This window comes from Topomyia yanbarensis, chromosome 1 (assembly GCF_030247195.1).
Source record: "Topomyia yanbarensis strain Yona2022 chromosome 1, ASM3024719v1, whole genome shotgun sequence".
In the NCBI taxonomy this organism is placed as follows: Eukaryota; Metazoa; Arthropoda; class Insecta; order Diptera; family Culicidae; genus Topomyia; species Topomyia yanbarensis.
The window spans coordinates 182,419,592-182,439,830 of NC_080670.1; the positions used below are offsets into that span (position 1 = coordinate 182,419,592).

A 20,239-nucleotide genomic window follows, 5' to 3' on the forward strand; every position below is an offset into this window, starting at 1 on the left:
AATCCAAGTAATGTTGAACGTATTCGAATATGTACTACATTATTCGGACATCCTAGGGTTACCAGTGTACATAGGAATTTGCTGTGTGACCACACTCTTCAACCCGTAACTCCGAAACCGAAAGTCCGATCAACTAAAAATTCAATAGCGTCTTATAGGAGCGTTATACCGTTCATTTAAATTTAGTTTGTGCAAATCGGTTCAGCCATCTCTGAGAAAATTGAGTGACATTATTTGACACACACATACATACACGCATACATACACACACAGACATTTTACGATCTCGACGAACTGAATCGAATGGGATATGACACTCGGCCCTCCAGGCCTCGGTTTGAAAATCGATTTTTGGAGTGATTGCATAGCCTGACATGGATCCAAACAGAATCCTGAGAAGCATGTCATCAGTATCCTAAGAGAGTGCCCGAAACCGACACATAAACTGTTATTATACCGACAATGCCGATATAATAACAGTTTATGTGTAAAAAAGGCCTGCAGTAATATATGTATTAAGAGGAAAATGCACTTTCAGTTTAAAACTAAAAAGTTGCATACATGGCAACACTGCCGTTAAAAACTAGTATTTTTCGAATAATTTTTTTATTAATTTTCATTTTCATTTTGTAGCGTTTGGTGGGGCAATGAGAGCGCAAGTCAGTCCAAGGCCGATGATAGGAGAGATAATGGCAGAATGGTCCATGCAGACCACAAAAACGCCATGGGATAGGATCAGGGTGTGGGTTGGGGTAGGGTTAATGAATTGATGTATACTTGACGAATAATTGCGCTGCAGAATGTGATGAAAAGATGCATTGAACAGTACTACTGTTGGCTGTTCAGAAATAAATATAATATGTTTCTCCATAAGGTTTGATAGCAAATGTATGTATTTTGTGATTATGTGATGCCAACTTATAAGTGTTAAGATGTGTGTGGAAGATCGCGAAAAGCTTGAACGTTTGTATGTTCACGTGTTTGTCGCGTTTGCCAGAACGTATGTGATTTCGCGTGTATAAATTCGATTTTGTACCTGTCCCTGGCCATATGCATATTCGCGTGTGTTCTTAAATGATCGCGCGGACCGTGAATTTGCTACTTAGTTTTTAGCGTACGGTTCTGGTACTAGAAGAGAGTTCCATCATAACACTAGAGTTCGCGGTCACGTTTCTGTGGAATGTGTTGTCTAATGAATATGAGCCTCACTTTTTATTGGTCCAACTGAAGACATGAATTTAGGCTGTTAAGAACGAGGGCTGGGACTTCCTAACGTGACCGACTCATGATCGCGAGTATGCGTGGATGATTGCAATTGCATGTTCGCGTTTGTGAGCCGGTTTGTGTTATCGCGAAGGCTAGCGGCGTTTGTACGTTTTACGTACGTACGCGTATAGATTGACTAATTTTTTGGTATACATGAGTAGTGGAAAAGCAAACTAATAGAATTAAAACAAAAACAGACAAATGAAGTAGAAGAAAAGAACGGGAGGGACGTATTCAAAGTTGCTTATATGTGGGAACATAGCAACTTTAGTTGGTTCGCGTGGATGATGGTTCTTCAAGATAACTAGGCACATTTTGAACATTTAACTTGATATGGTCCCAATACTTTGGATAGTTCACTTAAACTTAAAATTTTTAAATTCAATACGCAAAATGTATTGAATTTAAAAATTTTAAGTTTAAGTGAACTATCCAAATGATGATATTTACTTTAGATTTGGGTTTAAATTGGTATGATCCCAATACTTTGGCTAATTAACTTAAGTTTTAAACATTGTGCAAATTGAATATTTAATTTAGATTATATGTAATGAACCATGCAACCATAAGATACTGCATCGGCCTGGATCTAGTTGAATTGACAGCAAAAATAATTCAATCTGCCAGTCGTCAGGGTATCCCTTTGCTTCTATCCACCACCTGAAGCACGCGCCGTGTTGCTATTAGATTCTAGGGATCAACAGAATCCAAGGTCTCCAAGCCACAAATTCCTAAGCGTAAAAAATTGGAGTCCACCGCCAAGCCCATGGAGTCATCTCGCTGATTGATTTTAATGCAAAAAGTACCAGGGGTATAATCCGAGTTCAATCGACACAATAATTTAGCTTCCAGTAGAACGAACAGAACAATTTGAGCGGTCAGTGGGGCCCTTATTGGTATGCCCGCTGAGATGTTGATGTCAGTTCAATACAAACGGGATAGGGGTGCTATATATGTGGTTGTATTTATTTACATTTTTCTGTTTTTTCTCAATCCATCAAATGACGGTGGCTCTTTCCTATGAACTTTACATTCGACGGGGCCCCTCTTAGGTTTGTACCAGTATTGCTTGTGGCACTAAAACTGGATTCTAACCGCACTGCGCACTTGCTATTCTTCTATTAAATTCTTCTCATAGACTGGTTAGTTCGACTGGTCTGTCTATGAAAGTACCATCTATATCACTTGAAATACAGGTGTTTGATGCACTTTGAAAGTGCGGAGTCCAGATTGGTGGAAAATGCGCAATACCAGGTGAAATTGAAAGTACTCCGAAGTAAACAGGTAGAAAATCGTTCCTGTATTCGGCTGGATTTTGTTGGCTCGAATCAAAACTTGTCGAAAGCAAACAAAGTTCATTTCATATCGTCAACCTGGCGCCCAGGTGGTGAAATCGTTAGAATTCAACGGAGTGCTGGAGCGTTGCCAGAAAGTTTTTATTTCCAGATGAAATTTTACTAAACTTCCCAGTTAAGCTCTGCCAGAATGCTGGCTGGTTCTAAATCGTATTCCGGCTCCGGTGACACAACCGATTCTAGTTAGAACGTTTAAGGGGTACCATTTCGATGCGGCTCATAGTGTCGCCTAGCCGGACAAAACCTCAAAATTTTATCTTCGATTTGTCGTGATTTAACATTTTTCTCTGTTCCTTAACAGGTTGAATATTAAGTCCCGAAGACGAGAGTTTAATTTTTTACAGAACTTCAAAGGTGAAATAGATGAAAGATTTTCAAACCTAAGTTATTCAAATGAATATATCTTTTTAGTTAAGATTCCGACTGGGATCAAACTGATTTCATTTGAAAGGTTATTCGCTGGAATTATAGCTGCCATTCGATTTAGTCGATACAAGCCTTTCTTCTCTCTCAGACTTGAAAAACAAATAATAAATCGAGCAATAGTTTAAAGTTATAATATTCAAAGTGGCTGTACTTTTTTTTTGAAACGGTTCGGAAAGATCGCTTGTTGTTCATTATACTTGAAAATTAGTGTACTTTCCGAAAATGAATATCTTGTTTTGCCCCTTTCTGCCCCGAGGTATGAAAAAAGGTGATTTTTCATGATACGTCTTAAGGAGACGCATGGTAGCCTTTGACTACCCAGGGTTCGCAATATAATTTATAGATGTGTCTTATCATTATCAACAATTGAAAAAATGTGTATTCTGCTTAAAAATTCACCGCACCTAATTTTTTGAAAATGAATTTTCGGAAATAGTGCACTTTATATCAGTGTTGCTGAACTCGCAAAAATAACTCTTGTATTTCTCATTCGCGTGTTCTCATTGCGCCCAACACTCGTATCCGTGTGTTCTCCATGCATGCCTTTCTTTCGTTCACTCCCCAGCCGGGTAGAATTTCTGCGAGTGCCAGTCGGCCAAAAGCGACTCAAATTGCACATATTGAAACCCACTCTTTCGTTCGCACCCACCCACTGGCGCTCACTCCTACTGCTGCTACCACTCGTCCGTGCTCCCACTCGCCCATGCTCCCGCTCGACCATGCTCCCATTCGTCCGTACTCCCACTCGTAGCCACTCGCGCTCTTTAACCCACTCGTATCTTCTCGCACTCTTAAGCGCGTTCGCCTTCACTCGCACTCTTGCAGTCGCTAGCGCTCTCGCTCCCACTCGCATTTCGTTCTTCGTTGGTAGACCAATAATGTATGAAAATGAATTTATTCGGATATTTTATGTACAAAGTCTAAGCCGCGGCTGTTTGAAGATCGATTTGCACAATACGTCTGGTTTCGTCACCGGTACAGCACGTCATGGGAACGTCAAAATTAGTTATATGCAGTTAAATGGAGGTATTCACACACAACATCAACAGCACGGAATGCTTTGACGTACGGGAAGTGTGAACGAGAGACGCATTCAACTTATCTTGATGGAACGACGACGTGGCGTTGACGGACATTTACGTTGATGGAAGCTAATGTATCGTCTGCATTGAGGTTGACATGACGCTGGTATAACGGAAAAGGAAAATAAACGCACCCGAATGAAATGCAGTTGCGTTAAAACGTAAATTTAAAAAAAAAGTGCAAAATCGCTTGGATTGACACTTTTAAATATGTGGAACCTTAACATGTCAAATATATATAATTCCCCTCAATGCTGCATATATGCAAAGAAAACGGGACAAATATACGATCATGGGTATTATACATCTATGACCATTCCTGGTCAGAGTTAAAAATATTCAAATTCATTGAATGAAAATTGGTCATATTCAGCCGAATTCATTTTCAATATTCAGTGACGCAGCTGAAAACGTCAAACGAACAAACCGCCCATTCATCCATGCAGATTTTCATTCGTCTTCGATTATTACACGAAGCGACCGTGCAGCAACGAATCAAACGCATCAAAGTAGGCCCTGGCACAATGTAAGCGATGATTATTGTTGTTTCATATGCTTTACCGGCATTTGAAAACATTTTCCTAGATAATTAGTGAAATGAATATATTGTACGATATTCAACTGAATGAATAAGAAGGGATATTTGAATGAATATTTTTTCTATTCACCGCGAGTCGCGTCAGGTTCATTTTCAGCCGTCAAAAAAGACCTTCGATTATTTTTAACTATGTTCCTGGTACATCTTGCATTAAATGAATCGGATATTCGGATTAAATACAGAATTCTATAGAATATGTATGTAGGAGATCGACTACCGTCATAAAGTGAATTTCTAAACATAAGGACTTAATTTATTTAATATTTCGTGACCAATTCCAATATACACTGTCCTTGTCCTCCAAATTACGACGGAATCAGAGCAAATCTATCAGCTGTAAGAAAAGTACTCTATGCGTTATATATTCTAAAACATTCGTTCACAGTCCTAAATTGATACAACCAGCGGACTATATTAGAAGATATCTCTAGTGAATGATTTTGCGCACTTTTCACTAACCTGAACTCTGCACTTTAAAAGTGTGAGTAATCAAGCTGCTACTGAAAACTGCAAGCTGTCCACATGTATTTGAAGTTATAGAGATGGTACTCTCATAGACAGGCCAGTCGACATAACCAGTCTATGAGATATTTTTTTAGTAGAATGTTAAGTGCGTAATACGGTTCGAATCGAGTTTTTGTGCCACAAGCAATACTTGCATTGAAATAGTAATTTTACTTGCTCACGCTGGCTTTTCCCAGATAACGAATTAACTGGTTTATTTTGCCGATTGGTATTTTCCCGAATGGGTTGTTTTGCCGAATTAAGTATAAAAAGTTATTTCCAATAGTAATTAAATAGTATAAAGGATGATTCAATATTTAAATTTGACAAAAAACATGGATGTGGGATGATAAATTATAGAATTAATAGTCAAAATGTAAAGAATAGTTAAGGTAATTATTAAAATCAAACTTTAAATGAAAATATTTTCTCTTTGAGCGTTTTGGTGGAATGCTGAAAATGAAAATTTTGAAAATGCTGAATTTAAATGAAAATTAAAATGCCTAAAGAAATGAAATATCTCTGAATTAATTCCTACTATCGTGATTCACTTGCTTCTCTTATTCATACACATAATCTTAGGTTTAGATCATTTCAACAAGTATATACCAAAGTTTTATAAATCTGTACTAATTGAGATTTGAACATGACTGAACAACATTATTTTCGGTAATACTGATTCTTCTTGACGAAAAAAAAAAGTTTGCACAATACTGTTCAAATAATTACTCACGATAATTTACTATATATAAGTGGGACGCAACTTTATTCCATTTACCATCTTAGTAAAATTGGTAGTAGCAGATTAGTTTTATTTTACTTTTTTCAATAAATTATATTAAATTCTAATTTTCATTGTTCAAAAAAGAAACTATCCTTAAAATGCTTTAGATTTTATTGCTGGATATCACATACATCCCTTCTGCCCAGAAGTGCGTAATATACGCCCTTTACTTCTGCTCAGAAGTGTATAATCGGTACAAAAATGCAAACCCATTAGCCAGCATGGACTTTTATAGAATATGTGGTATTATTTCCTTAACCCTCCGGAAGTCGCACTTATGGCCCACTGAACGAGCAGCCGCTGTTGCTCTAAGACGATTTCGCTAGATTTTCAGAGCAGTGTGCATTCAGTGCACTAGCGCGACTTCCGCCAGGTTAAGGGGTTGCCTGGTGTAGTGGGTAAAAAAACATTATTGTTTTTTTATTCGTTTAATTGTTTAATTGTTTAATTGAACCTCTAGAAAAGCCCAGTGCAATCACGGTGGCCACACTGATCTTCTTTTGTTCTAAACAACCATGCGTTTCAACGATTTCAGTCTATCGGCAACTTTAATAGCATCTTTCTCGAAACCGCATTTTATTGCCGACAAACTCAAAAACCATTCAACGAATTGACTTAATTTTTTATGAGAATGCATAACATGTGTAATCGATGAACTAAGGGAAAATGGAATACAAAAATCTTCCTCGTTATTTTGAAGAAAAGTGAACGAATTTTATTTTTCGGTTTTTCTTATGCCATTTTCCGAAATTCCAACTGTTCTATATTTTTTTTGGTTCATCGAGTAACTACAAGTCTATGTTTTAAAAATCTTATTGAATTTCCTATTTCAGACAATTGTATCAAGAGTTATCATGTCCTCCGCGGCATTCCTCGACATGGAAATGATTGAACGTCTTCTCTTCGAACGCTCGTATGTGTGGCTTTGCCTGACTGAAATTTTTTCATTCATAATGAATATATACATAAACCTTAACGAGAGGTCCATTGTCACCTTGCCATCAAAATCGTACAACAAAATTAATTTCAGTTTGAGCACTTTATAGTAGACGCCCCTTAAAAGACAATTTTTTTTAGGACACCGCACTTATAATTTGTTTACATATTTAAAAAAAATATGAAAAACAATATATTTAATTTGTTCTTTAAATACGACCGGTATACACCTGTGTAGACAGATAACGTATGTATGCAATGACAATTTAATGCGAACGCGCGCACTGTTAGTTTAGTTAATTTTTGCTTGCATTGTTCGCTCCTTTACGAGCGCTCCCAGTTGCTAAAAGAGTGTATACGAGCTGTTCTAATAAACAACACAGAGCTGTAAAGAGTGCTTAGCACATGGGAGTGGGTGGCATGCAGTGAAAACTCGCAGCCGAGGAGTCCCATCATGGGAACCCACTCGCCGTTAGAGCTAAAATCTAGCGAGCCGACAAGAGTGCGAGTGACACACGAGCCTATAGCGAAGGCAGATAACTCACATGAATCAAGCATATTTGCCGCTCGTGCTGATCGTCACATATTTGAGAGTTCTTCGAAAACGTGTGTACAGCAGTAGGGAGCATACAGTGTGAGTCTCGCGCTCGCTGGCGAACGAGGTGGGTGTGTTGGCTTCTCGCTCTTTTAGCAACACTGCTTTATATTCGTAAATGTTGAATTTTCGAACCACCCTAAGTGCTAAAATTTTGAGGATTTAAAAAACAAAAAAATAAACATCAAATACGAATTCAGCGTCACAAAATTACCCTAATGTAAAGTTTTCATCAAATTCGGGCCACTTTTGAGGTTTTGTCCGACTTTTGTATGGTAGGTGATCACTGTGCGGCTTAGCCGCATAACGGAGGCCTAGGAACCGAAGTGGCACAAAGCCGCTGAGGATCCGTCGGGCGAGGTGGCCACCGACCCGCCGCCGCAAGCAAGCGAACCTGTGATCCACTCGTTTGCCCGGCTTGCTCAAATGTAGGGGCTAACCCTAGTTTAAGTCCGCACGCGCAAAAGCGATGTGGCGTAGCCACATTGGGTGGTGGAAACAAAATGAAATTGGCAACGTTAGCAAAATGTAAACACAAATGAATACTCCGGATGAACCTATCGTGAATTGACATTACGACGAGTTTTGATTCGAGCCAATAATATGGACCCCCTGTATTCTCTGCTCCTCCAAGGAGCAAACCAAAAGTCGTCGAAATGTCAATTGACTATAGGCTGATCTGGAATATTCATTTGTGTTTACATTTTGCTAGAGCCACCAATTTGGTTTTGACTCCACTCAATGTGGCTACGCCACATTTCTTTTTACGTAAGCTATCCGACTCCGCTACTGTTCAGTCGGTCTTAAACTAGGGCTAGCCCTATGTTTGAGTAAGCCAGGCAAATTAGTGGTTTGCCTGGTTCCGACGGAGGGTGGACGGCCTGCGTCGCTTCGGTTCTTAGCCCTCGGTTATGCGACTAAGCCGCATTGTGCTGGTACACCTTAAACAGAAGCTCCATGAGGGTATCACATAATTAGCGGAAGTTTCCAAAAACATTATCTGCGAAATAAAAAATTTCTGGCAACGCTCCAGCTACCCTTTGAATTTCAAAGTTTTCGCCACCTAGGCACCAGTTTGACGCTACAGAATGAACTTTGTTTATATTCAACGAGTTTTGATTTGACCCAACAACATCCATCCATCCGAAATTTTCACTTCCGGTGAAAATTTCAACGTGTCGACATGTTGGTTTTCACCGAGTGCTAGATAATTCGCTTTTTTCACCTTGATTGGGCGAATTACTCGTGCTGTGGTGGACCAATTTTGTGGCGCTGCGAGTTTATCGTCGGTTAGTCACAAAAAGTAAAGTCCATTGCACGGAGAAAAAGAAAAATACTAAATAGCATAAACTTTATGCAAAAACCATATTCGGTCTATTCACCCATCGGGATGCATAAACTGGGTAATATGCTATCATAGCATAATGTATTTTTATTCTCGGAATGCTTATTGATATTTTATTCTAACAATGCATAAAATAGGATTAACCAACGGTAGATTAGTTTTTTAATGCATTTTTTGTTTTCTATACATTTTATCCTGTGAATTGAAATGAAATAAAAAGAGTAAAACAATTTTATCAAATATTCTCTCAATTTCATTCTAATTGTCGTCTATAATTGTAATGATAATTTACTATATGCATTAACGGTATAGTTACATACTAAGCGAAACATTTGAATGAAATTGATAGAGCATTTAACAAAATCGCCTATCATACATATTCGATTTTAATGTTTATTACAAGGATTTTATAAGATTTTATAGTATCCACGCACAACTTTCACATGTATGGGGATTCCCATAGAATACCTACAGTAGCAGTAGTTTATCATTTGTTCTTACATGTTTTAGTTCCAGATCATAGGAGCTAAGTGGTGACACTAAAAATCTTTCAAATATGCGACGAATATTCTAAGGTTTCTAAGACCTGATCATTATGGGATCACCTAAATCTAATTTTACATGTTAGTAGCTGACTTAATTTTTGCAAAAAGATTATTTACACTGCTAAGTCTACTATTTGAGTGCAATCCATAGATTAGGTCAAAAAACTCCAAAACTTTCTTAGCCTTTCCTGGTACTTCGAAATTGAAAACTTTATATGCCTTAATAAGTAAATCTAAAGCCTCAACGAACATAAATCCACAATCAAAAGCCGTCCTCAAAACAACAATATAATACTTATTTTCGGCGAAGGCCATTGTTGAACATAGGATATACGGTGGCTCCCCTGGGACATGTTCAAGGAAATGATCGATGTCGGTTCCCGGTTGCAGCCATCTAACAAATACTGAAGCGAATTCTTCGAGAGGTGGTAATCCTGATGGTTCCGCTTTGCGAATATTGCCTTGCGATGTTAGTTCGGACATCACCTTCAGCAATGCTTGAATCGAGGCTGTTGGAAATAAGAAAATGTTAATTGTTGGAACAGTGTCTATTGTGTTTTATTATTATTACTACATGTATTACTACATATTTTCTGTGTTTAGGGATGACTTAATGTCATTTCACACATATTATAAATGATGTTTGTAAGTTATAAATGTTATAAATGATGTTTGTAAGTTGTAAGCAACTTAGCAACTATCAAATTTCTAATTCTGACGATCAAATAATATTAAATATTTAAAGGTAAAAATGTATTCTACACTGCAACTACAGCCATAGCCATTTTGCCTTTTAACATTTGGCCTGTGTTAAGCCAAAGAGGACCAAGCGCCATTTTGAGGTACTTTATCTAAAATCGCTCCAGCATCCAATGTAGCACCAGGAACTCTAATATCTGTTATGTTTTGGGAACCCAAATAGCAAACGAAAGCAAGCCAGTGTTCTTTAACTTTCTATGTAAATGATAAGTTATCGAAAAATTAATTTTGGTACGAAAAATACACGAAATTATGGCGCTTAGCTCGGTTTGGCTTAACGCAGGCCATTTATCTGTCGATCCAACTAACAAACCAAGTTAGATAACTTAGTCGAGCCCATAGCGTAGCGAATGAATCGCAGCTGTATTTAAATAATGTTTTGTTATGAGCGATTGCACAATATTTTTTTTGTATGTTGACTAAAGATATTTGAATTCAATTAATTAAAAAAATATAGCAATTAATTATACATTAATTATAAAATTAATTTAACAAGCTGGACTTAGCGTCACGCAATTAACAACATTTAAATGATAATTATTTAGGTGACGCTAATTTTTCATCAGTCAAGTCTAGTTAGCATTTAATTGTACTTACGACAAGCTATCTCATTGTAAGAATGATCGAGCATCATGCAGAACGACGAAATTGAAGAAATTGTTCCAATAGCGTTTCTGTTGGGATACATTCGATCAAACTCATCATCGATCTGAAAAAAAGCAATCAATAATATAATAAGGAAAACTCTGCGTAACGAAAGGGGTCCATAAAATGCTCTTGCAAAGTAATGGTGAGTATTATCATTATGATACCATGCCTCAGCAGGTGTGAGAATTCCATACATAACATCGAAGGAGCAATTTTCCGCTGACGTAGCATTTGGCGATAGGGTAATGTTTTGGACACCAGATGGGAGACATTCTGGTAATCTCTTTCACTGTCGAATGCGGATAGTTCATCAATTGCTTGCAATTCATCTTCATTCAATTCTGGAGCTGCCTGTCGCTTACGTCGAACAGTTTTAGGAGCATTGTTCTGTTGATTTCGAACCCAGTTTTGAATGTATCCTGTGTGTTCTCCATTGCTACGACCGCTGTGTTTCCAAAAAAAGTCAGCCTACAAATAACATTAGCAATAGACGTTAGTAACGAATGATATGTAAGGGGCCGTACACAAATGACGTAGCTTTTTTCAGCGATTTTTGACCCCTCCCTCCCCCCTCGTAGCATTTGGTCACAAAATTCTAACCTCCCCCTCGTAAATAACGTAGCATTTACCTACCCCCTCCCCATCGTCCCATGCACAGCGCCCGGGTGATGAAAATAAATACATATGTTTTTCAATTATTTTAAATACATGTCCTTTCAAAATGTTTGGCGACTTTTATCAACATTTTCATTATAACAGCAAATTGCGTGCAAAATAAGCCCATTTCATGACAAATATGTGTTGATAGTTTTGTTTTGAATTTTATATGTCAAGGAGAGCATGAAGACAAGTTCTCTCAGTTCACAATCGTGCAGCTGCCTGTATGATTCTAAGAACCATACGTTCATCTAAATTACTAAATTTTGTTTGATTGAATCCAAAGTGAAAATTTAATTCAGCTTCCAAACTAAGTCTACTAGTTAGCAACATTAGCTAACTAATGCAGCAAATTAAATCCGCATACAAAATCTTTTCGTATTATTGTAATTCCGTGAATCGTAAAATTTACCTCATGAAAAACCGCATCAAAAGTAACTTGGTTGAATTTAAATTAATTTCTCTTGGAAATGTAGGATCATTAAATTGTTTTCTCTAAACAATGTGTTTTAAACTTAATGCTACGTCGCACAACTTCTGACCCTACCCTCCCCCTCGTCACACTTCGTCACAAATTTGGTATACCCTCCCTACCCCCCAAAATGCTACGTCATTTATGCATGGCCCCTAATGGAAACTTTCCCTAAAAACCTAATTTATCGATTTATCGATAGCATACCACCAAGCATTTTTCTTGTACATACTCAAAAACGTTACACACACATGTATATACATTTAGACTGGCAACAATTTTGACTTTCTTACGGAACACTGCTAATTCGAATGGTAATTGGTAATGATAACCATATGCAAAATATGACCTTTTTCCGATAGCTCTAGTCCACCCACAAGAGGTTTCATGTTTCTATAGTAATATATATGGAAACTCGGAAATAAAAACTTAAATTCCAATAAAAAATTCCATAATAACTCTACGTACCTTAAAGCTTACGGTCGCGTAGTTTATTTTATAGCGAATAGCTTTGTTGAAGATCGCATATTGATTGGAGGTTCCCCTAAAAAATTATTTAACTTTGAAGACCAACCAATTTTTTTTGAAATTTCCTTTTCTAAGCATGTGCGAGAAAGAAAGGCAACATATAATTTTATATGAGAGTATCTTTATACTGCAAAACCGGATCAATTTGCAGTCTTCGGCAATGTTGATCCTTACACCTTAAGCTATATATCTACCGATTTTGGGATGCACAAGATGATACTGGCATTATGTACTGAATTTATTGTTTCAATTGCCTAGTTTTCATATATTTTCTCATACAAACTTGAATACTCTTGTGAGTGAACTAGAGCTATCGGAAAAAGGTCATATTTTGCATATGATTATCAATACCAATTACCATTCGAATTAGCACCGTTCCGAAAAAAGACAAAATTATATATATATATATATATATATATATATATATATATATATATATATATATATATATATATATATATATATATATATATATATATATATATATATATATATATATATATATATATATATATATACATATATATATATATATATATATATATATATATATATATATATATATATATATATATATATATATATATATATATATATATATATATATATATATATATATATATATATATATAACGTTTGTAAAATCATCGAAGATACTAAATTTGTGGAACGGAAAATGCCATTATTCATAAATTTCCCCACTTTTGGAAGGTGGTTTTCTCGTTATTAATTCTATAACGTTTTCGTCTCAAATCGACGCATTCCCAAAATAAAAATATTTTCAGCAAATGTTGGAAGTAATGCAATTTTTCGATGCTTTTCATGTCTATCAAATCAGGTTCATTAATATTTGTTTATTTGACACAGTTCTGTTCGCTCGCTCAATAGAGCTGTGAGTCTTTTCTGTATTTACAGTACTGCTTACTGAATTTGTTATTACGAGTGAAGATATTCTTTCTCTTAGAGAATCCATTTGCCGATTCGCCATGTGCTACTTGAGGGTCAGTAAGTCCGCTTTCTATTCACCTACCATACTCGTCATCGCTGATGATGTTTTGGGGACACTATTGTATGTTTTTGTTTGTCCGTTGGTCTTACGGGTCTTGTTTGTCATCTGTTTGTTTGCTGGCAGTACTGTGTGTTGGTTTAGAGGAACCAGACTCAGTCTTTATGGAGCAAGTATTCGTTGCTGCCTGAACAGCGCCTACTATTCATACGACGGGTTGTGATATAATTAAAAATATTAAAGAGTGTAGGCTAAATTTGAGTGCAGCACAAGATCTTCAATGGTGTGCCATTCGATTTTATAACTGGCACGTAGGAATCTGTCTACCTGAATCACGTAGTATCAGGTGTAACAAGTTTACCTTTTTCCGTATTTTGTAATTGGTTCACTGGAGGTACGCGACGCTAAGTTGTGTAGCCGTACCTCTATCTTATCAGCTATTAACTCTATAACGTTTTTGTTTCAAATCGACGCATTCCCAAAATAAAAATATTTTCAGCAAATGTTGGAAGTTATGCAATTTTTCGATGAACAGTTCTAAGTTTCATAGACATTAAAGCAATCCCAGTTTCGCTTCTTATTAAAAAATTACCCCAATCCATATTGCAGTAAACCCTTTCAAAACTGAACTCAATATGATAGGAAATTATGATTATGATTGATTTCAGAACACTGGAATGAATTTCTATTGGAATGTTTTTAGGCAGGCGTTTTATATTGATGTTATTAGACAACTGTGAGATCAAGACCAATAGATCAGTTACAGATCAGGATCGCATTCCCACAATTTTTCAAAGGTCCTCATGATGTTTCAAACAATAGGTTATCAATGTACCGATCAGATAATTATTGTAATATTGAATTAAATCAGGCAGCATCAAAATTTTTTTAACTTCAATCCAATTTTTTTGGGTATTGGGGGGAAGGGGGTGTGGTTAAATCCCAAAGCATCCTCTTGGCTACACCACTGCTTAGAGTTATTTATTTCGCTTTTCATTTTTCGAGATATGTTTCAGATCTATCCGATGGTTATAAGTCAAAAGGTTCGCGCAAATGAATTTTTTGCACCGATAAGTGATCAAGTTCCATCTAGACAACTTGGAATTGTTCGGTAGTTATTCTAGCGGTTGTAGATAGAAAAATGAAATGCGAAATTCGCTTTATCGAAATAATATTTGGCTCATTTAAATGGATTATTATTGAACAATAAATAGGCGACAAAGGGAAATCCAGAAACAACAAGTCATAACTTTTAAAGTATTTGAAATATGTATTTGATGACTTCAGTAAAGTTATTCGCAAAAGTAAAAGCTACAAATTTGCTAAAGGCATTATTTCAATAAAATCACTTCCGAGAAAATTCATGAAAATATCTCACTCTTAGGAGGTTTAATCAGTAGAATTACAATGCCAAAAGAAAGGGCATATCGTTTTTTTTTTCGAGAGTTGTCCTACTGGAGCTGTAGAGCTAGGTTCTCGGAAGGGCTCCCCGTCAGAATCACATACTACAATTTGCAGACGAGACAGACAATGTCGCCCACTAAAACACTGCATTAGGCCAATTGTAGCGGGCCGTGATTCTGAATGTGATATTCATTGTAAGGTTCAGGCACAGAGAACAGACATATAAGCTAAAACAAACTTTCCCGAAAAACCTGTGTAAACATTTAAATGAAAATACGTTGAAAATCACCATCGCATACAGGTTTGCATACGTGAATCACCATTGTATCCAAGTTTGCACACAGGTTCCGTATAGCGATTGCTGGCCGATCGAAGCGCCGACCAATGGCAAATTGCTACTCGCTGTTTCAAAGCGACAGTTTTATTTCTTACACAAGTTGAAAACTTAACTTGTATGTCAGTTATCAGTGGTTCAGGTATGTGCGGGCGTAGGGACTCGCGATCGCGTGTATCATCGCGAAAAGCTCGAGCATTTGTACGTTAACGTGTTCGATCGCGTGTGCGTTTGTATGTCGCGTGTGCGTTTGTATGCCGCGTGTGCTAACGTGTATGTAACTTCGCGTGTATGAATTCCATTCTATAACCGTGTGCCTTTCGCATATTCGCGTGTGTTCTTGGATAATCGCGCGCGGACCGTGAATCTAATACTTTATTTTTGGTGTACTGCTAAGAAGCTAAAAGAGTGTGAGATCCTCCATATCACTAGAGTGGACCTAAGTTTTTAGGACAGAGAGTAATGGTTTCAGGACGTGACAGATTCATGAGCGCGCGAAAACGGACGTTTGTAGGTTCGTGTTTGAGACTTTGTGAGTGCTAAAACGTTCACCTTATTATCGGGATGTTACTAAGTTTGCGCGATCGCGAACGTAGGTGTGCGTTGTTAATCGCGAAGGGCTTAAGCGTTCGTATGCTAACGTGTTTGTCACGTGTGCTCGCGTTCATGTGACTTCGCGTGTACAAGACTGGATTTTGTAACCGTGTGGCATTTCCTATATACGCGTGCGTTCTTGGATGGTCACGCGGACCTTCATTCTGATAGTTGATCTTTGGTGCACAATTCACATACTGACAGGGAGTAAGTTATCCCCATATCACTAGAGTCCTCGGTCATGTCGCCATGTAACGTGGTGTCCAGTGGATATGAGAGCTTTCTTTTTTTAATTGATCCAATTGAAGGCATGCACCTGGTCTGCTGATATCAAGGATAGAAACATCCGGAAGTGACCGATTCATGATCGTGCAAGTGTGGGAGTTTTTAGGTTCACGCTTGAGACCGCGTTTGAAAATTTATAGGAGCTGTGACATTCACTTTATCACCGAGATGCTATCATGTTTACGAGATCGCGGGTGTAGGTGCCGGGGATGGTCGCGAAGGGCTCAAGCATTTGTATATTAACGTGATTGTCACGTGTGTGTGTGACTTCGCGTGTATAATTTTGATTTTATAATGATGTAGCGTGTATTCTTGTTTGATCGCGCGCGGACCGTGAATCTGATGCTTAATTTTTAGTTTATGGTACGTTTCCCTATGGGGAAACTTGAGTTCTAGGTCATGTCACCATGGAATGTGTTGTTTAGTGAATATGAGCGTCACTTTTTTGATTGGTTCAACTGAAGGCATTAGCCCAGACTGGTAAAACTTTCGGACGTGACCGTTGCATGCTGTTAGACTTTCATCGTGCTATGCTGGCCGGGAATGGATGACTCACGTGCGTCGGTAAATTTATTTTACCCTAATTTATCCAGCCCGACTTTCCCTAATGAATAGAACCAAATGCTCAGATTGATCACCAGAAGTATTAGCCACTATTCTATCATATACGTCAGTTCTGCATCCATTCCCTAACCCAACTGTCACAAATACTCAGACGAATACATACATAAATACACATACGACTAGCACATAACAGTTGTACACTAGTACGAAAAACTACGATTATCACAAAGCTACAACTAATAGGTTTCTACTTATTCTACTTTATTAAATTAATTTAATTATTAAATTAATTTAATTAGTATATGCACGATGACAAAGTCGACCGATAAATGGACACACAATGACTCCCTCCGTGAGCCCCGTCAATATTTGCAAACACGGCACACAGCAAAAGTCAATCTACGTCGATCCACCAGTCGGCCACGCCACCGCCCATAGACCAGTGGTTTAGCGTTGGTATGCGCTGGTGCGGAGTATGAAAAAACATATAACATAAAAAAGGCGCATAAGCCCTCTCGGTCTCCTCGATGTACCACTATCGAAGCGTAATGCAATACCCATCTTAAAGCAATTGATGCTTGATGATGTTTGCAATACCGTCAAACCCCTAAACCTTGGGGAGGGGCCAAAAGAAAGGGCATATTGTATGCTTTAAATTCTCCGAAGATACTATTGACCTAAAATAATTTGTTTTGATGCTAATAATACATTGAATGTTTTTGGTCTTATTTCTGGCTATGGAAAATGATAAAAATCTTGTCCGCATTTAATGTTAAATATCTCTTTTGATGATAGTCCGATTTCAACAATCTATAGCTATCTTTTTTTTTGTTTATTGGGGTTTTAACCATCAGGTCATTCACCCGTAGTCTATAGCTATCTATAGTTCGAAAGGTATTCGTATAAACTTTCTAAAAATATATAAATTGTTCAGTTACGTTGTCAATTTCGGCAGAAAATTTCAAAAGACTGCAAAGAACGCGATTTTTGCACCTTCAAACATTCATATATTGGAAACTAAACATCAGAATCAAAAACTATTTAATATCGTTCTGTCTGGGTGATTTGCCTTTCATTTAATGAGGCCTATCATGAGAAACACGAATGAGAGTTTGTCCGTTACACACACAGACATTGTCCCAAATCGTCGAGCTGAGTCGATTGGTATATAGGACTCGGCCCTTCGGGCCTCGGAAAAAATCTTGAAAGTTTGATCGAATTCTATACATTTCTTTTCTAAGAAATGTAAAAACTTGTTGTTTATTTCACAGAAAAATGTTCTGCCAAAATACTATAAGTTTGATGTAATGAAATCGTTGATTTATGCTTTTACCTAAATTCGAACTTGCTTGACATTTTTCGCAAAAAAGGTATGTAACCCCTTAACTCAACAACGATCGGGCTCACCCGGTCAAACCATTCCGAATTTGATTCGGAATCCTGAATGGAGTCAGCATGGATTCCAGCTCAAATTCAACAATCGATTCCGAAACCGAAATTCCGAAGTCGGAATCGGTTGTTGCATTTGAGTTGGAATCCATTCTGACTCCGGAATATGTTTAACTGGGCAGTACCACTAAACCAACTACCGTTACGAACAGCGAAATTACAACAATTATGCCAAATGCTTCCCAACCAACTACCAACACCACCAAAAATTGATCAGATGCCGATGAAAACCGATCTACAACAGCGACCCGTAAGCACAAAAAAACAAATCTCGCAGCTGCGTAAACAAGACCCAATGTACAGGCATAGTGAAAATTAACTTTTCTTTTTTACATATTGTAAAAATCAGAAAAACTCGCACGGCTCAGTTAGGCTAACGCATCGAGCCGTGGTAAATAAAAGAAAGAAAAATAATACATGAATAAATAACGATATAAGAATGGATCCCATGGGTGGGTGATTTATGTCATGATACCTAAAATTTCACAAATATCGATTGCACGATAAATATCTAAAATTGTTTGAAAATATTATAACATCTCTTGAGTCTATAATACAATTTTATCGAAGCACTCCATTTTGTCATATAGAGTCTGATCGGGAAACACTTTTGTTGGGAGTTACCTCACTAGGTTTTGTACAAAACTTTATCTACTGTTCCATGGAATGGTATCTACAACGTAGAGAACGGGATATTTTAATTATATTCAATGATTGATCACCAACGTAAATATAACATCGTGCATGAATTGAATACTTTACAGTGACGTCATAAATTAAAATAGTTTGCTAGTACTATTTACATCGACTTCAATCCTTCGCGATTTACTGCGACCGAATCGAATCGACAAAGTTCATGTAAACAACACTCATAAACGTCAAGAAAATAGAGTTTACTGTATCCGCAAAGAACTCTATGGACGCATAAATCCACGAAATTAAAAACCGCAAAACTAAGTCGCCTTTGAAAAAATGATAAACTTTTACCTTTCAAATTATTCCCAACATCTTGCCCAAGTTCTTCGTATACTGGTTCCATCATACGGTTCTTTGTACGATTATTGATTTGGGGCCGGTTGAAATAAATTAGTTCAGAGTCGGTTCCTGTAGATAGAAGAGAAAGATCACCCAGGTAACCAACAAGCATTAGTGTATGCAGTAAAGTAGCGTAAAATTTGCATTCCGGATGCTTCTTGCAGTACGCTGGCATTCGTTATGCATAACTGTTGTTAATCAGCATTTGAAAAACTGTTTAAAAACTTCTTGCCAGTAAGCAGCATTCTGAGTGCACAACAGTAGTAAAAAAGCATTTTCATAGCACAGCAGTAATGTAGCCGTATATTTTGCCAAAAGCGACTTTTAAATAGCATTTAAAACGACTTAAGTGCTTATCAAGTAGCCGTTAAGACGCATTCAGCATGCTTATTGGTTACTTGGGCAGTATTAGAAGCAGCGGGCTTTTTATGATGGATTATCACATCCACAGATCCATTCTTCCCGGTATTAGATTTATGTTTTAAATGCGTATAATTTACCTGCAGTGCAAATTGGATTTAATTTGCTGTGGCTCAACCTCCCGCACACGGATGACTGCTATATCCCACGCAACTTCGGATCTATTTTGACCCGTTTTATCCTAATTTAGCCGCAAATACCGGCGGAACGAAACTGGAAAACTGCAACTCGAGCAAACGTGAAAAAAATGCACTTCAAAAACCAATTTTTTTAAGCGTCAGTGCAGTGACGAATCTTTACCAGCAAAGCAAACGAAAGAAGAGGAAAAATTGTTAAGTCCCAAGAGTAACGCTAGTAACGCTTTATGCACGGAAAATAATAAAATCGTGAAATGCATGGCTATGCATAAAATTTATTCTTGCGATGCATACTTAATATGCATATCAATAATTAAAAGAAAATAATGTTAAAATTGTGATATATAATAAGCTACTTAGCATTTTTCTTTTTCTCCGTGTGGACTATAAACGAAAATTAACTGGCAATATAGCTTTATATGCTGTGCCATTTTGGGCTTTGTTTCACAAACAAGCCAAACAGAAGCGAAGAAGAAGAAGAAGATCCGAAATTTTGGGCTGGATGTTGTTG

The 20,239-nt window shown here is 37.2% G+C and overlaps 3 protein-coding genes across 8 annotated transcripts in view; 1 reads left to right on the top strand and 2 right to left on the bottom strand.

Annotated features, from left to right (window-relative positions):
- LOC131683722 (rho GTPase-activating protein gacU) overlaps nt 1-20,239 on the top strand; it is a 267,647-nt gene that overhangs the window by 153,098 nt on the left and 94,310 nt on the right. The window lies entirely within an intron of this gene.
- Nucleotides 1-20,239, bottom strand: part of LOC131683767 (RYamide receptor-like) — a 405,413-nt gene that overhangs the window by 84,822 nt on the left and 300,352 nt on the right. The gene's annotated exons all lie outside the window — the stretch shown is intronic.
- Nucleotides 9,271-20,012, bottom strand: LOC131683807 (uncharacterized). Of its 2 annotated transcripts, XM_058966134.1 has the most exons (4): nt 19,672-20,012; nt 19,124-19,240; nt 10,793-11,311; nt 9,271-9,945 (listed from the first exon to the last, which is right to left on the bottom strand). In XM_058966134.1, exons 3-4 carry the CDS (start codon nt 11,037-11,039, stop codon nt 9,509-9,511), a joined length of 684 nt encoding a protein of 227 aa, XP_058822117.1. In that variant the 5' UTR covers nt 11,040-11,311; nt 19,124-19,240; nt 19,672-20,012; the 3' UTR covers nt 9,271-9,508. The 2 variants fall into 2 exon arrangements, with proteins under 2 accessions (XP_058822117.1, XP_058822125.1); XM_058966142.1 differs by lacking the exons at nt 19,124-19,240; nt 19,672-20,012 and having other exon boundaries at nt 10,793-11,413.